Raw genomic sequence first — 18,545 nt, forward strand, 5'->3', positions numbered from 1 at the left:
AATTTGAAGAGAAGGAAACGCATTGTGACGCAGCTGCCACAGTACAAATGTCTGCTCTGAATGTCTACCTGTGGGGAATAGTTGTAGAAATATTTCCACCTGAAGTGATGTCAAGAAGCTTGATACTCTCTCCGGTTAGGTTTCTACCTTTTAGTCTGAATGAAGTTTTTTAAATTTTTTTATCTTGTCACATTTTCTGTCACCTCTACACAGTACATTGGGGTTTTCTATCAACAACCACGTGTTCATACTGTACGTACATGTGGCAGTCATGCCTCTTTCTGACGGATTCGTTTCTGTTGTGCAGCAACAAATTGTCTAAACAGAGCGATGACATTTTTATTGATGTCTGTGTTGATTCTTTCCTGTGTGCAGAATTGCTCTCACTCATGCGAAGACATTGTACGCTACAGATTGAATTTCCTCTTGGCTGACTGAGGCAGATCAGATCAAATTCCCATCACAGTATTGCTGTGTGTGTCTGCGCCTTGAGTTAAACACGATATCCACATATAGATCACATTTTAATGTTCGTGAGATATACAGCCTGCTCGGCCTGAATATTACAGCTTCTAACTCCATACAATATACTTAAAATTGAACAAAGTTCAGTTAAGAATTGAAGCCATGGAAAATATAAGAGTTTTATTCTGAAGGATCCCTTGGTTAACGGATTGTGACAAGGCCCTTTTGTCTTTCTTTCCAGTATGGCTAACAAGAATAGCACCCTGCGCTGTACATTCTCCGCCTCAAGCCACAGTGCCACCCTCCTCCAGGGCTTGTCGGTCTTGCGGGCTCGGGGCCAACTACTTGACGTTGTGCTGGCCATCAATGAGGAGCGCTTCCAGGTCCACAAAGCTGTGCTGGCCGCCTGTAGTGATTACTTCAGGTCAGTCTGAATCCCAAGACTTCTCACCGGCCATTTACATTTTTATATTGGAAGCACTTAGCCGATGCTCTTATCCAGAGCAATTTACACTGAGTGCACTGTTGAGAGTATGCTGCAGTTCACAGATCAACAATGTTAAAAGCAATTCAGTTTGAGGGAGGAAGTTAAAGGAGGGAGGAGGACAACAAAATACCAAATGATACACTCACTTGCGCTCGTATTTCATTTTAATCTGAGCCTTTGCACTTGACTTGACAGAGTTCCTAGTGATTATATACACTGTAGGAACATGCATTCCAGAAATGGAAAGTGAGGACATTTCAAAATGAGATTATTCAACATAAATTGGATGAATGAAAACAAATGGGTGACATAAAGATGTAGCCAAATATACTTTTGCACAATTTTCTCATTTGATAGTTTTCAGTTAATCTGCCACGGACTATAATAACAACAATAATCCATAAATACGAAAGCTTATTCACATCATAGAAGTGCTCTGAGAAGAAATGGTCTTATCGTGTAGTTCACCGACTTGTTCTTGTGTTACAGAGCAATGTTTACCGGAGGCATGAGGGAGTCAAATCAAGATACCATTGAGCTGAAGGGTCTGTCCGCCCGTGGGCTGAAACATATCATTGACTTTGCCTACAGTGCAGAAGTCACTTTAGACCTGGACTGTATTCAGGATGTCCTCGGGGCAGCTGTGTTCCTCCAGATGGTCCCTGTCGTGGAGCTCTGCGAGGAGTTCCTCAAGTCGGCGATGAGCGTGGAGACCTGCCTGCACATTGGCCAGATGGCCACCACCTTCAGCCTGTCCTCCCTCAAAGAGTCGGTGGACGCCTTCACCTTCCGCCACTTCCTCAAGATTGCGGAGGAGGAGGACTTCCTGCACATTCCCACGGAGCGCCTCGTCTTCTTTCTGCAGAGCAACAAGCTGAAGAACTGTAGCGAAATCGACCTCTTCCACGCCGCCGTCCGGTGGCTCCGGTGTGACGAGTCTCGCCGCGCTCAGGCCAGCGATGTCCTCTGCCATGTGCGCTTCCCGCTCATGCGCTCCTCTGAGCTGGTGGACAGTGTGCAGACAGTGGACATCATGGTGGAGGACGTGCTGTGCCGGCAGTATCTCCTCGAGGCCTTCAATTACCAGATTCTTCCCTTCCGACAGCACGAGATGCAGTCTTTGCGGACGGTCATGCGCTCTGACGTCTTGTCAGTCATCACCTTTGGCGGGACGCCCTACACGGACAACGACCGCACGGTGAGCACCAAGGTGTACCATCTCCCTGACATGGCGTCCCGTCAGTTCAAAGAGCTGACAGAGATGGAGACGGGGTGCAGCCACGCCTGTGTTGCCGTACTTGATAACTTCGTGTACGTCATCGGGGGACAGCACTTGCAGTACCGCAGCGGCGAGGGGGCGGTAGACAGCTGTTTCCGCTACGACCCGCATCTGAGCCGGTGGCTGCGCATCCAGCCTCTGCAGGAGGCTCGCATCCAGTTCCAGCTCAACGTGCTGCACGGGCAGCTGTACGCCACCGGAGGGCGCAATCGATCCGGCAGTCTGTCGTCTGTAGAGTGTTACTGCCCGAAGAAGAACGAGTGGACTAACGTGGAACCCTTAAAACGCAGGATTTGGGGTCACGCAGGGACTCCCTGTGGAGCAAAGCTGTATATCTCAGGGGGTTACGGCGTCTCGTTGGACGACAAGAAAACTCTTCACTGCTACAACCCGGCGTCGGACCAGTGGGACTTCAGAGCCCCAATGAATGAACCCAGAGTTCTGCATGCCATGATCAGCACCAGGGACCGGGTGTATGCGCTGGGCGGCCGCATGGACCACGTGGACCGTTGTTTTGACGTGCTTGCTGCCGAGTATTACGTTCCAGAGAACGACCAGTGGACCACCGTCAGTCCCATGAGAGCAGGCCAGTCTGAGGCAGGCTGCTGTTTACTGGACAGGAAGATCTACATCGTCGGGGGCTACAACTGGCACCTGAACAATGTCACGAGCATCGTGCAGGTGTACAACACAGAGACGGACGAGTGGGAGAGGGATTTGCACTTCCCAGAATCCTTTGCTGGCATCGCTTGTACGCCAATTATTATTCCACAGAACACGACACAACGCTAACCATCTGACCTGCGACTGTGAAGATTGTATTCCTCGTGCTCTTTCTGCCGGCCATTGAGTCAACACAAGGTTTGCTTTTGCCACAATGTGTTTCATCAACAAGCTTCTAAATGACAATTTGAAAGGACTGTTGTGAAGTTAATGTTCAGAGTAATTTCCTGTTTGAATTCTTAATTTATTGATTGGTAATATTATCTCCAGATGACCTGTGAAAATACAAGTTCTCTTCCGGAACCTTAATTTTTTACAATTCTTATTTACATATTAATCATAATTTGGTCTGTAAAACTCAGTGTTATATTTTTACCATTCAAGGGCTGAAGTTACAGACCGAACAAAGTATGTCACTTCATGTGTGTGTTTGCGAAGGTATTAACAGACGTCACCTTTATGATGTTAGACATTTTGATTGTACAGTTCTGACTGTTTTATTTGTCTGCTTTTTATGTTGCAAAGTTTGTTAAAATGTTATTCAAACTACTCTTATGTCTCCTCAAATGTACTTCTCAACAAATCACAATGCACAGTAATGATTGCACAAACGAACACAAGAAGTAGTTTAGCTTGGAATCGCATATTCCATGTGGGCGTCAATGTTTTTTATTTTTATTATTGCCCCACTGACACACGAATTGTTCTCTCAGTCATGCTTTTGTATCTTGACTAAAATTAAGGGACATGGGTGATTTGCCTTTAATGCAGATTAAATATTTAAACTATTCTCAAAAAAATCGAATTTCCCCAGAAAAGCTATGCCTAAACTATCCATTTGCCGCGTTTCATGCTGGCTCGTGTTTTTATTTTGACGACATTGCTGCTCTTCTTAAAGCTTCTTAAAGCTGTATTTATCTGATTCTGCTGCTGAAGTCACCGTTATACTTAATGTGTGTAAAAGGAAGGAGGCAGCTGAAGTTCTTGTTTTTCTTATTAAATGTGATCATCCACATGATTGTGTCCATTTCTCCTGTTGCCTTAGTGTGTATTTGTCTTACCTGTAAAAGCACATTATGTTGTTGAAGTGCAATATCAAGGAAACTGCTGTTGTCAAAGGGGAATGTAGACATTTGTAAATCTTTATGTGCATCCTTTAATAAAGGTGTATCATGTTTTTAAAAATACCCTTCCGGAGCTTTCTCTGATCTCTTTTTGATACTGCAGGATGAAGTCAACTGAAGTATAATGTCTTTCTTTATAACAGGGTGCTTCTATCAACAGACTATATTGAATATATTCAATTTGCAGTGATATGAAACCCACAGCATAAGCATTTGTTTCTATCTAATATACGACTAGATCATTCAAACTCGAGTCTTTTCTGTTCTGCTCTCTGTCAAAAGAGGACAGTTGAACAGAAATAATGAAGTTTGGGCCATGTCTTGAGGAAATCTGCTCGGTTAACTTCTCAGTTCAGACAAACAAAAGGTTTGTGTCATTGATGGTTGAAGTGTCATTTTTTTTATCCTTTCAAAAATTCCTTTTGGATAGCTACATACATTTTTGTCCCGTTTGCCTCTCACCCTCTGCAAGACAAAGGCTCTACTTTTGCTTAAACTATAACACAAATCAGATCATTTAAGGTGTGAATATATTGCATCACCAAAACACGGACGCAGCGGCACTGGGTTTTGTGGTTATATGGTATGTGTGGTTAAACGACTAGGACAGCCCAGGCTCCGTAATTGTAGTTTAACTCCCTTAAATAAAATACGTTCCTTTGGGAATTTGATCAGTGCTTACAGTTGCAATATTAAGTATAGGGGTGTGTGATATTTTTCATACCATTGCTTTTTCTTGACCAGTGTTACATAATGCATGTACAATTATTAACATATTATACTAGAACCTAGATGTCCAAAACTTAAATGGCAATATATTTTGGTGAGTACAACAAGAACTTTTGAAAAATAAAGAGTTAAATGTATTCTGTAAAGCCAGAATTTGATAATCTGGTGGAAATGTCAGCGAGAAGGATTATGCTCAAGATACTGAGCATCATAGACAATACCTCTCACCCCTTTTCCTGCCTTCCTGGACGGATACATGTGCACCATTGAATGCTACTGGAGACGATGGACAAGGATTATTACCACATTACTTCTGATTTAATCCACTGTTTATACCCTTCTCCTATAATGATGACCACCTCTTCAATTATACATTATTTTCTTCTTGAAGCATAACCAGTGTAGAAGCTTGACTTCACAAAAACAAGAGCCTTATTTGCACTAATTTCAGTACACGCAACATCTTGGGCACCAAATCATCTTGCGCTATCTTTCCTCCCATCAGCTGATGCCAAAGACATCGACTGTGTGCCGCTGTCCGTGCGTGATGACGACCCCATAAGGCCCCTGCGTGGTGTGTAGCGTAACATTCCATTGAGAAGAAGGGGGAAAGATGGCGTCCTCTAACAATCCTCGCAAATTTAGCGAAAAAATCGCTTTGCATAATCAGAAACAGGCGGAGGAGACCGCTGCGTTCGAAGAAGTGATGAAAGACTTGGACATCACCAGAGCTGCACGGGTAAGACCTGCGCACCCCGGTTGTTTACGTTTTTGTTGCATCGCCGTGTGGCAGTTTGTCGGGCGCTGCGGAGATCAATCTAAGGGAGGCTAAATCGCGTGAGATAAAGTTAATATTAATGTCCGTAGCTACATCAGTTCAGCACCACCAAATAGATGCTTCACCCTGCCTGTTTAAATCGCGCTAGCGTTTTTCAGCTGTAACGAGCTCCTCGTGTGCATCGTTAAGTAGCTCAGCTAGCTCGATGGAGCTGTGGATGATGTGCACCTGTGCAGGTTTGACCAGTCACTGCTGTCATCTCGTTAGCAAACGCATCTGCTGACATGTAACGTTATTGAACTGTAACGTTAGGTTACAACAACATGTCGGGGAAAGTCGGCTGCTCGAACCTCAGTAGGAGCTATTGCTCCATCAGGGCTAAGTTAGCATGTGTTTTATCCAGTCAGCTGTTAACCAGCTGTGATGTTTTCCTCCCCGTTAACCAGCCACCCTCATCATGTACCTGTCACATTAGCATATTAGATAGCTGTTGTTTTTTAACAAGAAGCAAATTTCAGACTCGTGGAAAATAAATGCAGCTCCAACCAACTCGCATGTCTTTTTTTTTCTTCTTTTTTTTTTTTACGAGCTTCATCTATACAGTTTAATTTAGTTAATGTACGTTAAGTCAACTTTGTCCCATCAACAGTAAACAGTTGCCTTAAAGGTTGCAACTAATTATTATTTTGTCAATTAATGCAACAATTGATTTTAATAATTAATCATTCACGTAATATGCAAGTATGCCGAATGTTTTGCTCAAATGTGGTGATTGACTGGTTTTAATAATAAAATTAATATCTTTGGGTTTGTGACTGATTAAAGAAAACAAGCAATTTTAAGACTCACAAGACTACATTTTATAGACAAAACAATTGATTGGTTAATTGAAAAGATTATTTACTGATTGATTGGTGATGAAAATGATACAATTGCAGCCTTCGTTTACTCGATAAAGTATCAGAAAACAGGTAACGGAGGTAGACGCACTGTACTAAAAGACGTTTATAATCACATTAAACAGAGTAAAGCTGTATGTTTGGATTTCTTACTTAAAAAATTACTGGAAACACTAATTAGTTATCAAATTGTTGCTCACCAATGCTCTGCTGAGCAACTAATCACACTGAATCAACTAATTGTTTCTAGTAACCACAGAAGGAGGAACATCTTGAGCGTGAGGAAATGTTCGAGCTATTTGTTAACCAGATAGCTGGAAATGATGCCCACTTCTCACACGATGCGTCCGTGTATAGCTGAGCTGTACTGTAATTAACTTCAGGGGGGAAAAAACTCAATTAACCAGTCAGTTTTGTGGTCTCTGCCAGATTTCTTTCTGTTGCCATCTCAACATCAATCCATTGCATTTGTTCAGATCATCATCAACGTCAACATTGGTGAAAGAGGACTTCCATCACAGTGTTTTTGTAATAATACTAAGACATGTGGCTCATGTACTCACCAGGTGTGTCTCACATGGAACGACTGTAATCACACCAGCTGTCAGTCACATCAGCTGATGTGATTATTTTTTTTTTTTTCTTGTCTGCTGTGAAAGATGTCGTCTTCGTCTTGATTGTTCATAAAACAGCCAATTTGCCTGTCTCATTGTGTTATGTCTGTCAATTAATGGACTCATTCATCTTTCATTTCACCAGTGTGGACTACAGGTCTCGTTCATTTTTAGCATCACTTTATTTGTGAGTCAGATCAATCATTCACTCATGCTTTCATGCAATTTTACTTTGCACAGTTGCAGTTACAGAAGACCCAGTATTTGCAACTAGGGCAGAATCGTGGACAGTACTATGGAGGCTCACTGCCCAATGTCAATCAGATTGGAAATGGCAACATTGACCTGCCTTTTCAGGTGAGCCCTTAGCCTCTCTCGGCTGGTAAATCAATGGTTTGTTCTCGATCAGTGTACCTTTCTTAGCTGTTGGTGATAATATTGGACATACAAAGGTTGCAGTTATTTGTAGTATTGGTGAAAGATTGGCTCAAAACGGAGAAGTCTGCAGGCTTAGCCTTGGCTGTGACGGCAGTTAAGTGTTCAGAAATGAGCTGCTGGTCAGAGCTGCACAGTCGGACCAGGTTTAATCACAGTTCAGGAGCGAAAATGAACCAGAAGTGTGTAAAACAAGGCATACCAGTTCAACCCTGCAGTGTAATTTGGTTCCTAAATTTCAAAGTATGTCATTGCTTGTCATGGCTTTCCATCTTTAAATACATTTGCCAACTCGAGCATCAGTATGGGGGACCCATGGCTTGACTCATTTTGAAATAAACACATATGCACCATTAAATCCTAAGACGTAGTTTTGTTGCCTAAGTTAGCTGTTTCGCTGTCCTCATTCACATGCTGTGTTCACTCTAGAACTCTGTGCTGGATACCAGTCGGACAACTAGGCACCATGGGCTGGTGGAGCGCGTTTACCGCGACCGGAACCGCATCACCTCTCCTCACCGTCGGCCGCTGTCCGTCGACAAACATGGACGCCAGATATCCTTTTTTTTTTTTTTAAAGCATTAGGTGTTGAGGATGTTTTGATTTCGTTCATTATTGCTTTACGGTTTCGTAGCCGGCTTGAACATTGTTCAGAGGTTTGCATGTTTAGAGGCATAGCATGTTGAGTAGGTTTGAACAGTGTCAACACAGCTTTCATCTGATTTAGTACTACTTACTGGGAACCCAAAATACAATGAAATCCCAGGTTGTTTTTAAAGTTGGAATGATAAACATGAATTGAATTCATACTCTGAGATCTATAATACACGAGCGGCTCCTCCAGCTCTGGCTGTTTGTTTACATTAGCCATACAATGCTATACAGGGCGGGCTAACATGACTTACATGCTACATTCAATAACCAACAAACAGCCAAAGCATTTTAGTCAAAACAAAGTCTGTGATTAGAACGTATGACTCTGAATACAGCCTTAAACTGAAACGAGTCGTGTCCCGAATGTGTTTTAAAGAATAAATTAAAACATCTATTTACATTTGAGACCTTAGAGTTAAGCAGCGTAGATTTGCCTGTGGTTTCACAGTTTTATATTTTGGGCGAACGCATAACAAAAAAACCACCAGATGTGGTGATAAAAAGATGTTGAACAAAGGGTGAGGAAAATAGTTTATTTCGCTTCATGTATTGAGAGCCTGATGTTGAACGATACAATGCAATACGGTGTATTGTCACACTCCTGTTGACAGGGCTATTCATAGAAGTATATTAGATAACACGACACTGACTGAAGCCTTTTTAGCAATTCGCTCTCAATAACACTTGTGTGTGTTCATTTATTATGTATCAGGTCAAATCAGCCAACAGACATGAAAGTATGGATTAGCGGAGATCCATTTTTTTTTATCCCCCTACTTTATTTGTCTTAACTGAATTCACATCGACAGCTGTCCTTACAGCTCAGTTTACCTCTCCCCACCGCCAGACACTAGCTGGAGAAGGTAAGCCACCTCCCCTTGTCCATTTGACAAAATGATAACGAATAAATGACAACTGGACACAGCTGAGTTACCAAACAAATAATCACATGACTGCATTTGTGTTGGTACAACATTTCCAAACTCAACCAACACAAAGAAGGCCTTACATTTAGCTGTAAGATGAAGGTCTGTAACAGAATGTGCTTCCTTATGGATGTGATGCTGTACATTTGGCTCTCTGCCAGTGTTGGGGATTTGGCAGTGATTTTGCTGACATCTCATCTTTCTGACACATACAGGACAAACTCGGACTCTGCTTTACACCAGAGCGCCATGAATCCAAAGCCCCAGGAGGTGTTTGCAGGGGGATCACAGGAGCTGCAGCCTAAACGAGGTAATGGAAGATCCGGTTACAAAGACACAGAGACGCTTTTATTCATTGTGCAATGTACTGATGCAGGCGGCAAACCTTAAATGACATAAAAGGGTTGATGTCACAAAGAAGTAGATCTCGACTCTTAATGGAGCCGAGCTTGTCTGTCATCCACTCGGACCGTCTGTTGGTCACCTTGCTATTTTTAGACACTCTGGAATCTATTGCCCACCACTGTATCCTGCTTGACTGGCTCAGATGTTGATGACTCATTTCTTGCACTGAATTTGTATTGTTCTGCATGATGGCAAAGCAACTGTGTCTCGCTGTGTCACTAATTAGTACTGCTGCTAACAGTGCCTGGGACGGAGACTTCAGAGTCCAATGCAGATGAGGATTTGGAACAGTTGTGGGATGACAAGAAGGTACTGACGTGAAAGGGAATGGCGAACAAGATGTACACTTTTTATGATGCATGTAAATAGCCTCAGATGCACGGCCCGTTGTGTTTTCTCCTCAGGATGATTCATCAGAGCCCAACACGTGTGATGTCCCGGGAATCAAGTGAGTGGTTCATTGTTTTTATTCTTTACAGTGAAACACCACTCGAGTATAACAGCCTGTCATTCACACGGATATAAATAACTCACCATGTGAGCACGGATACAAGACACTGGAAATATGCTGCAAAAACACTTTAACGGTAACTTTATCTGGCCTTTTAGTACTGTAGGAAATGGGTATGATGGTGGTAATGCCACAGTGGATGAACATCCCAGTAAAAACCCAAAGGCTGCTTTTCTCCTGTCTGACAGAACTTGTGTCTTTCAGTATATTCCCGTCACCAGACCAGGAGTTTAACCCGTCCATGCTCCCAGCTGCACACAACACCGGTGGTTCGCTGCCTGACCTGACCAACATCCAGTTCCCTCCTCCACTGTCCACGCCGCTGGACCCCGAGGACGCCGTGGCCTTCCCCTCCCTCAGCTCGTCCAACAGCACGGGCAGCCTGACCACCAACCTCACCCACCTGGGCATCAGCGCTGCCAGCCATGGTAACCGCTCCTAAATTGAAAACAGTGAAACTTCAGTACACGTAAATGTCAGGTTGGAGACTTTGAAGGAAAGCCTGTTTAAAGTCTTCTTAACTTGTAATCAAAATAGATTTAGTTGACTTTAGAACAACAGAAAACATGTTCCTTATAAATAAGCCACCAAGTGGAACAAATAGATATTGCAGCTGGAAGTGGCTGACGTGACACTGATCTGTGAAAGGTTGGCCTTTTTGATTTGAATATCAATTTGACTCAACAGCATCAATTAGTCATTTGTTGTGATTTACTCATGTATTTAGCGTCCCACACATACAGCACAGGCACACAAATATACATTTTAACCGCACACTTCATTGGGAAAGTTTTTGATTTCAGATTTAGTGGCAGCTGTAGTTGGTTGATGGAAGAATAATTCCCATTCATTCAGTATTTGTTTGTTTTGCCCATAATCAGCCTTTAGGTAGCTCATGTTAACATCTTTGTGGACACGGCCAACGATGTATACTTTAAACTTTTTTTTGTTTTTTTTGAATTTTCAATGCAAGTGTTCAGAAATCAATATTACGCTTTGTTGAAGTTCTTTCCTTCAGTAGTTTTTGTAAAATTGCTCATTTCTGCAGTTTTTTTTGTGTTTTTTACTTTACACCACTAAGCTGGTTTGAGTTGAGTGGGAAAGAAAGAGAGAAACCTTTCATGTGTTCTCAATTTTGTCATTTCCTCGCCAGGGATCCCCACCTCCTCTCAGCCCACCATGACTGTAGCAGCCCAGCGCCGGCAACCACCCGTGGTGCCGCTCACCCTGACCTCTGACCTCCATCTCCAACAGTCCCCACAGCAGCTTTCACCCACCCTCTCCTCACCCATTAACATCACGCAGGTAAGCTATAACTTAAAGCTGTGGCCTAAATCTTTGCAGTTTTTGTTTATCGCACTCAACTGTAACATGGTCTGGGCGGCCGTTCACAATACTGGAACGGCTGTCATCCCCATACAGCAAGTGAAAGAGAATATCAACAAATGCCTATTTTTACACAAGTATGTCTCCACACTATTAACTGTGGTTGATGAAATGTGGTTTGGGTGGTGTTTTTGATATCATAGTAACGGTCAAACTACATGCTCAAGCAGCTTGTCACTGTGGAGGGCAAAGAGCTGATATTACACTAAATGAATCCTCTAGTTCAGGGATTCCCAAAGTGGGGTGCGCGCACCCCTGGGGGTGCGCGAGCTGCCTCTAGGGGGTGCGCGAGAGGAAAAGTGTAATGGCGGACTGATGGTGTAATAATATTACATATAAAAAAAAAATGTAATTTTAATTAAAAAACTGTCAGGTGGGACATCTGAAGCTATCAGTCGTAAAAGAGGAGAGGGACAGAGAGAGAGAGAGGAATCGGAGGCGAGGGAAACGGAGAGGTGCAGCACAGACAAATCGGGAGCACATCGGCCCATCGCGGAGTCAAGGTGAAAAAGAGGAAACGAGAGTGAGCATCAGACTGGGAAAAAAAAGAGGAAATATGATGAAAAGTATCTGTGTCTGGGCTTCACTTGGATTGGCAACGCAGATTGCCCAAAGCCACAGTGCGTGGTGTGCAGTGAGGTTCTGGCTAACAGTCTGAAGCTCTTATTTACGTCGCCACCTGAACACCAAGCATGCCAGTGCAAGTCAAAAGCCCCTTACATTGTTTATATCGAAATTGGAGGAGTTACAAAACAGCCAAAAACAACTGGAGTCTCATTCATGTGTTGGTCTATAAATGACGCACTACGGGCTTCATATCTGGTTACAGAATAGCGAGAAAGGGGCTACCGCACACAATCGCCGAAGACGTGAGCTTGCCAGCTGCCAGAGAGATGGTGGAATGTATGATTGGGGAGAAAGAAGCAAAAAAGTTGGACATGATCCCGGTGTCCAACAACACTGTGTCGCCGCATCGATGCTTTGTCCGAAGACATCCTGGCTACATTAGTCGCTCATTAATTGTAAATTAAATGTGATAATCTGCCTCTGAGCCTGTGCGTGTGTCCTCGCATCCGTATTGCTCTTTAAAAGTGACGCCTTGTGTCACTGAAAGTTATTGAAACTTTGTTGCAGTGTTTCAGGGCGTTTTCACACCTTCAGTTCGTTTGCTTTGTTGCAGTTGCTCCTTTGTTCGGTTTGTGTTCACACTGCAACATTTAACAGCGGACTAAATCTTGTAAACAAATGCCACGCGCGAGCAAACTGTTCTCTCATTGGTCCGATTCTTATGCGGCTATGAAGGCTTAAAAGGCTCTGTTGCTTCTTTTTTTTTTTTTTATTAAGGGGGGGGGGGGGGGGTGCGCGAACCCAGTCGGGATGTAGAAGGGGGTGCGCGGCCTAAAAAGTTTGGGAACCGCTGCTCTAGTTAATTCAGCAAATCTCACATTTAATGGGACTAGCCTAAACGGGGTCCGTGTGCATCCTTCCGTAGGTCGAGTCGTTGACCCTGGAGCAGCAGCTCTCCCAGTTCCCTTTGTTCAACCAGCTAACTGCTCAGGCCCAGGCTCAGCTCCTCAGTGACCTCCAGAAGCAGCAGCAGGTCCTGCCGCAGGGCATCCAGCTCATCACCTTGCCACCTCTGGCCTCACCTGGTACCACTGCCAGCAGCCCCTCCCCAGACAGCCAGAGCCAGACCACCGCCAGCATCAGTATCGGCTCGGTAAGAAACCAGGAAGTCCTGTCACAAAGCACAGAGATAACAATGGAACCATTTTGCTTATTCTCAGGCTTCTGTTCCTTTTGACGCCATATTGTTCTGACAGTTCTTCAGCTACACAGATTACATCCCAGTAAATATCTTCACATCCTGTTATGCTACTGGACTTAGACACTGATTTTAACTCCTCATTAGAACTACAGTACATCTTAATCATGACTACCAGGTTGTTTTTTTACCTCAGTTACTTTCAAAGCAGAGCATTTCATGACTTGTATTATGTTCTAGTTAAAGAAGATAAGCCAATACAGAATACATAGATACAGAAATACGACTTTGACCATTCTGTTCGGCAACAACCTCTTTAATTTTACGACCAACAGATGTTACTATTCTACAATCACATTTTTCAGAGGTGTGGACAAACTGGCCAGCCACAGAGTTGTCCCACAATTTGTCTGGTGGTGATTGGTATTATTTCTACTTATATGCACTGTGCATAATGAGCAGATCCAAGGCTGATGCCTTCTCACATGAGATTTGTGTGTGACGGGCATGAAGCTTAGTGCTAGCTAACCCTCTTCCCTCCAACAGTACCGCAATCAGACTGGCTCACCAGCCACTCAGTCTCCAACCTCCCCAGTCTCCAATCAAGGCTTCTCCCCCGGCGGCTCGCCTCAAGTAAGGGCCCACCCACCGAGCTAGCTGCTGTCTGGGGAAGGGCTTCGCGCCTGGGGGAAAGCTAATTGTAGATGAGTTCAGGCTGCTTTCCATCCTCCGTATCAGCAGTTAATCACTCATGGTGTCAACGGCTGCATAACTCATTTCTTCATCACCGCTGTCACTGTTCACTGTGTGCATGACAACATGATGATAGTTTGTTGATGGAGGCCCTGAACCTGTTGTTAGACATGCCTTTTTGATGTGCTTTTTAGTATTCACCACACACCATTTCGATACTTTTCTCCTACGGATGAGCTGCAGTGTCACGATAAGGGGTCTGTTTGGTCCAAATAGACCAATAATTTAACTCTTTTTTTATTTTTTATTTTTTATTTATTTATTTATTTTTTTACAAATACTCCTGCACATATACTACCATGTTACTGTGAGACTTCATCATCATCAGCCGTTTGTCTTTACTGACTCAAGAACTCCTGAGCTGCTAGTTGGAGCGTACAGCTTAACTCTGTTTACATCTGCTATTCACATACACGTAAACCAAACGCATCACTCTCTCCGCTGGGGGAAAGTCACAACAGCTGAATCCCGACTTCAGGAAAACATTTGGCAGAAAGGCAAGGACAGCTTGTATGTGTTTTAATACATTTCCTTCCTCATGATACATTTGCAAAACAGATTTTTAAGTATATTATTATTATTATATTGGAGTTATATATCCATGTTTACTCGCTGCCAGTTTTCTTCTTCTGTCTTTTGTTGGTGCCTCGCTACTTGCAGATCAGTGGAATAGTGGGGGGGGGGGGGGGAGATAAACAAAAGACTGAGACTCCACCACTAAAAATGTCAATCACACAGTGTTGGTGCTTTTCCCATTGCAAGAATATTTTCAAGGAAAGTTCAAGTATTTGCCAACCTGGGCAGTGTTCTCGTACTTTTTTGTCAATAGTGACGACTTGGAAAATGGCATTTTACTTCCCATCCCTGTTGTTGAGATTTAGGAAACACTGAAGCCCTTTTTAGCTGCTGCAACTGTCCAAAACAGGTCAATTTAAGAGAATTCATGTCAAACACTTTCTTCACTTTCTTTCGTCTTTGATTTAGACTGAAAGTATATGCGGGTTCATAGCAGAGTGGATCCAGTGCAGCAGGTAGTTGAGTAAGCCTGCAAGTTGTCCTACCTACAGTTCAACAGTTGCTCAAAAACATGTGTTTGAGATGATTTCTGTTAAACTGAAGCTGCCACAGCAGAGGTGGAGAGTTATGACAGATAGTCGTAATGGACAAAAATATCAGAATAATGCTCAGTGTGACAACTACCAGAATTTCTCTTTTTAACAAGTAGACTTGTGTTTGTGTCAAAGTGAACAGGGGTGTTGCGGGCAACACATCGGTTGTGTGTCCTGTCCACAGGGCCGGGGCACACAACCACACATTCAAATTTCCATTTCATGTCTCAGTATTTTGGATTTTGTTTTTTTTATTTAACAATGAGGTTATTATTCATGTTTTCTAGTGTTTCACCAGCCTCATCCTTTTGAACCGCAGCGGCCCTGGTCATGAAAAGCATTTGCTGTGGTCACTGCTCAGTCCGACGTGTGTTTCGCTTGTGTTTTCTGTTATTCCATTGCTAAGTTGTCTGCTCGTGGGCCCGGATAATTCTCCTTCTGGCTAATTCTGTTGTGGTGTTTTTAATTGTCGCTGCTCTCTTGACATTTGTTCATGGCTTACTTCTCTTCCTCCAGCACATTCCCGTGGTGGGCAGTATATTCGGCGACTCCTTCTACGATCAACAGATGGCATTGAGGCAGACCAATGCCCTTTCTCACCAGGTGACACAGCGCACGAACAACAAGCAGCGATGACATGAAATGTTTTCCCTCCGATAGTCCCTGACTGTTACCATTCTGTACTTTTCTTTTTTTAGCTGGAGCAGTTCAACATGATCGAGAACCCCATCAGCTCCAGCATCCTTTACAACCAGTGCTCCACCCTCAACTACACACAGGCGGCCATGATGGGCCTCACCGGGAGCAGCCTACAGGACTCGCAGCAACTCGGCTACAGCAGCCACGGCAACATCCCCAACATCATCCTAACAGGTAGTGACACCACAAGTCCATCAGATTTTTTCAGATGCACCACACATGTTGTTGTACACATTTTCCCAATGAGTTTAACTACTTTCCCCAGGATGAAATTGGCCCCTCTCCTCTTCTTCTAGCACAAGCAAAAGCACCTGTCATCTTCTGTTGAAGCTTTTATGTCCGGTGACTTAAAGCAAAGTTATACTCTGTCAGAGTGTTGCAGTTTCGCGATAAATACACAATACATAGGCAAGACAAAACATTAACGAGGACAACAGAATGCTTTTTGTTATTTCCAAGTTTATTTGACAGGGATGACGTATACGAAACATACAGATATAAACATAGCTAAACAATAAGACAAACAGCATATATATTACAAACAACAAGCATTATAAAACGGTGTTCAATATGTGCATAGTCACACAATGCATATGGTATTTACAGAACAGTTGTGGCTGAATGATGATAATTGTCAGTCCACTTGTGCTTGTTGCCCCATTGGATCTGTTTTCACGGCTCTGCGACAGCCGTGGTTGGAGGCATTGCGTGTTCGGTTTGTCCGTCCGGTCCATTCTCGTGAAACAGGGTTTTTTTTTTTTTGTCAGGAACTCATTTGCTAATGACAATTTTACACAAATGTCAAATAGGATAAAAAGATGACATTTGGACAGCCATGGATGTGAACTGCAACATGACTTATGGCCTGAGGTATACAACCGCGAGCCGGTAATTCTAGTTAGTCTTGTTTCTGTGTCTCGAGATCTCAACAATCACTTTGGTAAGTCAATGAAAACAGTTAGTTACTGTTGCTAGTCAAACATGAAAAATACCTCCTTAAATGTAATTTAAACCTCATGTAAAAATGTTTACATATTTGCTAAACTTGCCTTTTTGTCTCTCAGATGTCAGTTCCCTATTTTTTTATTGGTGTCACGTATCTCAGTCACAGGAGAGTCTCCGCCGAGCCTCTCCAAAGAGCTGACCAACTCTCTGGCGGGTGTTGGTGATGTCAGCTTCGACGCAGACTCTCAGTTCCCCCTGGACGAGCTGAAGATCGACCCGCTCACCCTGGACGGGCTGCACATGCTCAACGACCCCGACATGGTTCTCGCTGACCCCGCCACCGAGGACACCTTCAGGATGGACAGGCTGTAACGTAAGAAGCCGACTATGGCCGAGAACAAGAAGAAAAAAAAAAACACACTAACTTGTGAATGGAGAGAAACTAAGGGTTGGATGAAGCCTCTCCCTCGTTGCATGGCCGTCCAGCTGTCTGACCTTGTCCTGGACTCCGTGAAGCCCTTTGAAACGATGCGCCACCAAAAGACAACAGGGAAAAAGACATCCAGTGGCTTGCCGGGGGAATGGCCTCGCTGTCGTTTTGAATGAGATTCGTCGCTCAGCGCTTTCGCTAGCCTGCTGTGTTTACAGTATACCATTACATGCCACATATATTCCAAAAAAACGCACATTTGACAGTTATTTTTCTTCTCATATCCACTTCAATATTTATTTCGTCGATATTTGCTCGTAGCAGGAAGCTGCTAGGACATTGGGCTAAACCGTACCCGTTTTTACCGGCTGTGTTAAAAAAAAAAAACGGAAAAGAAAAACACACCGCAGCCGGTTTGCTTTCGCCCTGCAATCAAATGAATCAGTTTTCCCATCATGCCGTAACGGCTTTCTATTTCACACTCAAAGCTTTATTTTTGACAACCAAATGTTATTTTCATCGTGTACTGTATGTTTTGATGCGTTATGTGTTTACATGTTCTATTTATTTATTGAGTTAAAGATTTTATATTCCATTTCATAATTTAAGTTTGATGCCAAAATGCTCTCTTGTAGGCATAGTGTAAAATTGCACTGATGTAATCTGTGTCTATTTATGAATTACTAACATATTTATATATGTGTTCGTTAAGCTACTTGGTTAATGAAGGAGTGCAAAACCTCCCCACAGTTGCTCTTTGGTGTTCGATGTGCCATTCTCTGATGTAGGACGTGGTAGACGTTGCCATGCTGCAGCCCAACGGTCAAATCTAAATATCATAGTTTTTAGCACAGCGCCAGGAAATGCTGCGTGCTCCAGAAATGGGTTGGTTTTACGCCACTTGAATTAACTTTTTCTGAGAAAATCATCAGGTATTTCTATCGAACTAGAAAGCAAGAAAAACAAGTCCAAATTAATTTTCTGCTAGTGAAAAGCCTATATATATCTATATATATCTATAGATATATATAGATATATATATCTATAGATATATATCCATCCATCCAGACTGAACTTCTTTTCAGTGAAGGAAGCAGTTTGTTTTTAAACACTAAAATCTTAAATCTTTTTAAGTCGTCACTGTGAAATCACCTGATTTTGCCTTACATGAGTATTTTACTGTTCTACTTAAGTGTCTCATGTGACAACGTATTTTCGTAACTTATTGTAACATTTTCTTGTATTTGGGAGGAACTAAACTTTTGGTCGGTGGTATCTGTGGTTATGTTGTGTAAGGTTTGACAAATCAATGTACTGTATTTTGTATCGGTACACTTTATAGCCAAATTGTTGATGATTTTTTTTTAAAGTGGGGCAAAAAAAACGACAAAAGAAATATCGAAGGATGGGTTTAAAGCGTTTGAGGAGT

The 18,545-nt window shown here is 43.0% G+C and overlaps 2 protein-coding genes across 2 annotated transcripts; both read left to right on the forward strand.

Moving 5' to 3' along the window:
• The first annotated feature begins 760 nt into the window (after nucleotides 1-760).
• Nucleotides 761-3,350, forward strand: klhl26 (kelch-like family member 26). Its single transcript, XM_079267466.1, has 2 exons — nucleotides 761-889; nucleotides 1,442-3,350. The coding sequence occupies exon 2, from the start codon at nucleotides 1,446-1,448 to the stop codon at nucleotides 3,021-3,023; it is 1,578 nt and encodes a 525-aa protein (XP_079123592.1). The 5' UTR covers nucleotides 761-889; nucleotides 1,442-1,445; the 3' UTR covers nucleotides 3,024-3,350.
• A 2,064-nt stretch (nucleotides 3,351-5,414) lies between these two features.
• crtc1b (CREB regulated transcription coactivator 1b) lies at nucleotides 5,415-18,222 on the forward strand. The gene is made up of 14 exons (XM_079267827.1): nucleotides 5,415-5,546; nucleotides 7,339-7,455; nucleotides 7,963-8,096; nucleotides 8,997-9,050; nucleotides 9,329-9,423; nucleotides 9,745-9,827; nucleotides 9,923-9,966; nucleotides 10,234-10,457; nucleotides 11,183-11,334; nucleotides 12,908-13,135; nucleotides 13,727-13,813; nucleotides 15,559-15,645; nucleotides 15,741-15,915; nucleotides 16,847-18,222. Exons 1-14 carry the CDS (start codon nucleotides 5,421-5,423, stop codon nucleotides 17,056-17,058), a joined length of 1,818 nt encoding a protein of 605 aa, XP_079123953.1. The 5' UTR covers nucleotides 5,415-5,420; the 3' UTR covers nucleotides 17,059-18,222.
• Nucleotides 18,223-18,545: the final 323 nt, after the last annotated feature.

Source organism: Melanostigma gelatinosum (assembly GCF_949748355.1).
Source record: "Melanostigma gelatinosum genome assembly, chromosome: 4".
NCBI classification, from domain to species: domain Eukaryota; kingdom Metazoa; phylum Chordata; class Actinopteri; order Perciformes; family Zoarcidae; genus Melanostigma; species Melanostigma gelatinosum.

Excerpts from the sequence above, each read along its gene's own strand:
- klhl26 (XM_079267466.1), top strand. The coding sequence starts at position 1,446 with ATGTTTACCGGAGGCATGAGGGAGTCAAATCAAGATACCATTGAGCTG.
- crtc1b (XM_079267827.1), top strand. The coding sequence starts at position 5,421 with ATGGCGTCCTCTAACAATCCTCGCAAATTTAGCGAAAAAATCGCTTTG. Across the intron at positions 5,547-7,338 it reads ACATCACCAGAGCTGCACGG|TTGCAGTTACAGAAGACCCA; the intron begins GTAAGACCTGCG and ends TACTTTGCACAG. Across the intron at positions 10,458-11,182 it reads CATCAGCGCTGCCAGCCATG|GGATCCCCACCTCCTCTCAG; the intron begins GTAACCGCTCCT and ends TTTCCTCGCCAG.